At 36.8% G+C, this 2,288-nt stretch overlaps 1 protein-coding gene across 2 annotated transcripts in view; it reads right to left on the bottom strand.

The window, feature by feature from the left end:
• Dcaf1 (DDB1 and CUL4 associated factor 1) overlaps positions 1-2,288 on the bottom strand; it is a 64,135-nt gene that overhangs the window by 40,118 nt on the left and 21,729 nt on the right. For both annotated transcript variants that reach the window (XM_013346574.2, XM_005347835.3), the window contains exon 9: positions 1,446-1,604. In XM_013346574.2, coding sequence (XP_013202028.1) covers positions 1,446-1,604 — 159 coding nt within the window. The remainder of the gene's footprint in view (positions 1-1,445; positions 1,605-2,288) is intronic.

Genomic DNA, 2,288 nt, shown 5'->3' with positions numbered 1-2,288 from the left:
AAAAACCAAAAAAAAAAAAAAAAAAAAAAAAATCACCAGTGTAGGTAGAGATGTTTATAGAAAACAGTGATCATTCTAAGTCAGGTCTAGGACATAATCCATTCCAAACCAAAAAAACTACCTAAATTAAGTACAACCTATATTTACCAAGAGCCAAAAAATATATCATTTAATGCTTCTAAATGACTCAGGGCATAGTATTAACATCTTGCTTAACAATCATGAAGACACAGAAGTTAAGGACTATTTTTTTTCCCTTTTGTTTTTTGTTTTGTTTTCTTTTGAAATAATCTCACTTTGTGGCCCTAGCTGGCCTGGAACTCACTACACAGACCAGGATGGCCTCAAACTCACAGAGATCCACCTGTCTCTGTCTCCCAAGTACAAGGATCAAAGTCATGTGCCACCATGCCCAACAAAAACATTCTTATAAATGTCTGAGCCTACTGATGATCCTAAGTGTACATATGTAGTATCTGCTGCTCCCTGATTCATACAGGTCTATACCGTCTATGAATTAAACAACAAATTATAAAACATCCCCAAGGTTTGCTTGGTACTTTTTTCTATATTTTAGATATAATTAACTTTGTACATGTAAATAGTTTAATATTCACAAAAATGTAAAATTTTAATTATTACAGTTATCTTAATAAATGAACAAAGACAAAGACAACACTCAAGACAATCACCAGCTTAACTTGAAAAGTCAACCGGAGTCGGGCGATGGTGGCACATGCCTTCAATCCCAGCACTCAAGAAGCAGAGGCAGGCAGATCTCTGTAAGTTCAAGGCCAGCCTGGTCTACAAGAGCTAGTTCCAGGACAGCTAGGACTATTACACAGGAAAACCCTGTCTCAAAAAAAAAAAAAAAAAGTACAATACACAATATTAGAAAAATGATCCTTGTACAGAAACGGTAAGCCACCTCCTAGAGATACCCTGAGAAACCATCACTTTTCAAATGTACAACCCACTCACTTTTAAAAACGATCACTAACATGAAAGACTTAATGGAAAAACAAGACTCAAACTAGAATGAGAACAGCTGAAATTAGTTTACTATCTCCATCACAAATCATTTAACATACATAAAGCATCACCTGTTTATATAATAAACTGACTTTAAAATATAATACAATTCTACTGAGACACAAATGAAAAGTGCCTGGCTACTAGTCATAACGCCATAGAAAGCAAAGAAAGCTTGTGGAACATCTGTCCTGCACTTTCTCAGTAGAGTCAAAATTTCCTAAATAATTTTACATTTTACATTTTAGGATGCTTTATGAAGATATACATTTACATTCCTCAAGTCTTTCATAAGAATTTCATTTTTTCAACTGTTCCTTTCTTCTTATCCAAACGTTCATCTGTGAATGTGCTGCTTTACAGAGATGGTCCCCATCAAACCCATTCTCATCACCTGAATGGACTAGACTTACTCTTTCCATAGCATCCTGGTTGTAGGACAGGTAATACAAGCACATGGATACACCAGTTGCAGCCATAGAAGGACGAGGAATTTCCAGTAATTTCTGTACTCCACCATGTGCAACAAATTCTGTGGCAAATTTGTTATGGAGCAGGAGAGATGCTAGGTGCTAAACAGTAAGGACACATGTTATAGTAGAATAACCAAAAACATCACAAATCTCTTAACATAATATTAGCTTCTACAGAGTCATAAGTACAAAACCACCATCTCAAAAAAAAAAAAAAAGAGTAAAGAGAAAGGAGAAGGGAAAAAGAAAAGATGGGAGAAAGAAAACAGAAAGGAGGCCAGGTCAGGCAGTGGTGGCACACGCCTTTAATCCCAGAACTAGAGAGGCAGAGACAGGTGGATGGATGATCTCTGTGAGGCAAGTATGGTCTACAGAGCAAGTTCCAGAACAGCCAAGGCTACAAAGAGAAACCCTGTCTCAAAAAGAAAGAAAAAAAAAAGAAAAAGAAAAAAAACAGAAGGGAAAGAAAAAGAATGGCTTAAAATTCTACAGCATCCCCCTTTTCCTTCCTAACACAGAAAGGTATTCAACTTTCCAGGACCCATGGAACTAGGGAGGCAGGGTAGGAATAGAACCTGGGTACCTGCTAAACATGAGCTATACCAGTGAGCTATACCCTCTGCAACAGGTTAAAAACATGAAATGGGCTATCTGCAGTACTATTGTTACTGCCCACCCTTGTAAGATACGAAATAAATAAACCTGTTTTCTTTTTCTACCAAAAAAAAAAAAGACCCTCTACTTCTTCTTTTGCCAAGACGTGAGGAGATGATGCCGAGTGGT

The sequence above is a fragment of the Microtus ochrogaster genome, chromosome 5 (assembly GCF_000317375.1).
Source record: "Microtus ochrogaster isolate Prairie Vole_2 chromosome 5, MicOch1.0, whole genome shotgun sequence".
Classification (NCBI taxonomy): domain Eukaryota; kingdom Metazoa; phylum Chordata; class Mammalia; order Rodentia; family Cricetidae; genus Microtus; species Microtus ochrogaster.
The sequence above is the reverse complement of the archived record's forward strand: the minus strand, read 5'-3'. Positions and strand labels throughout refer to the sequence as shown.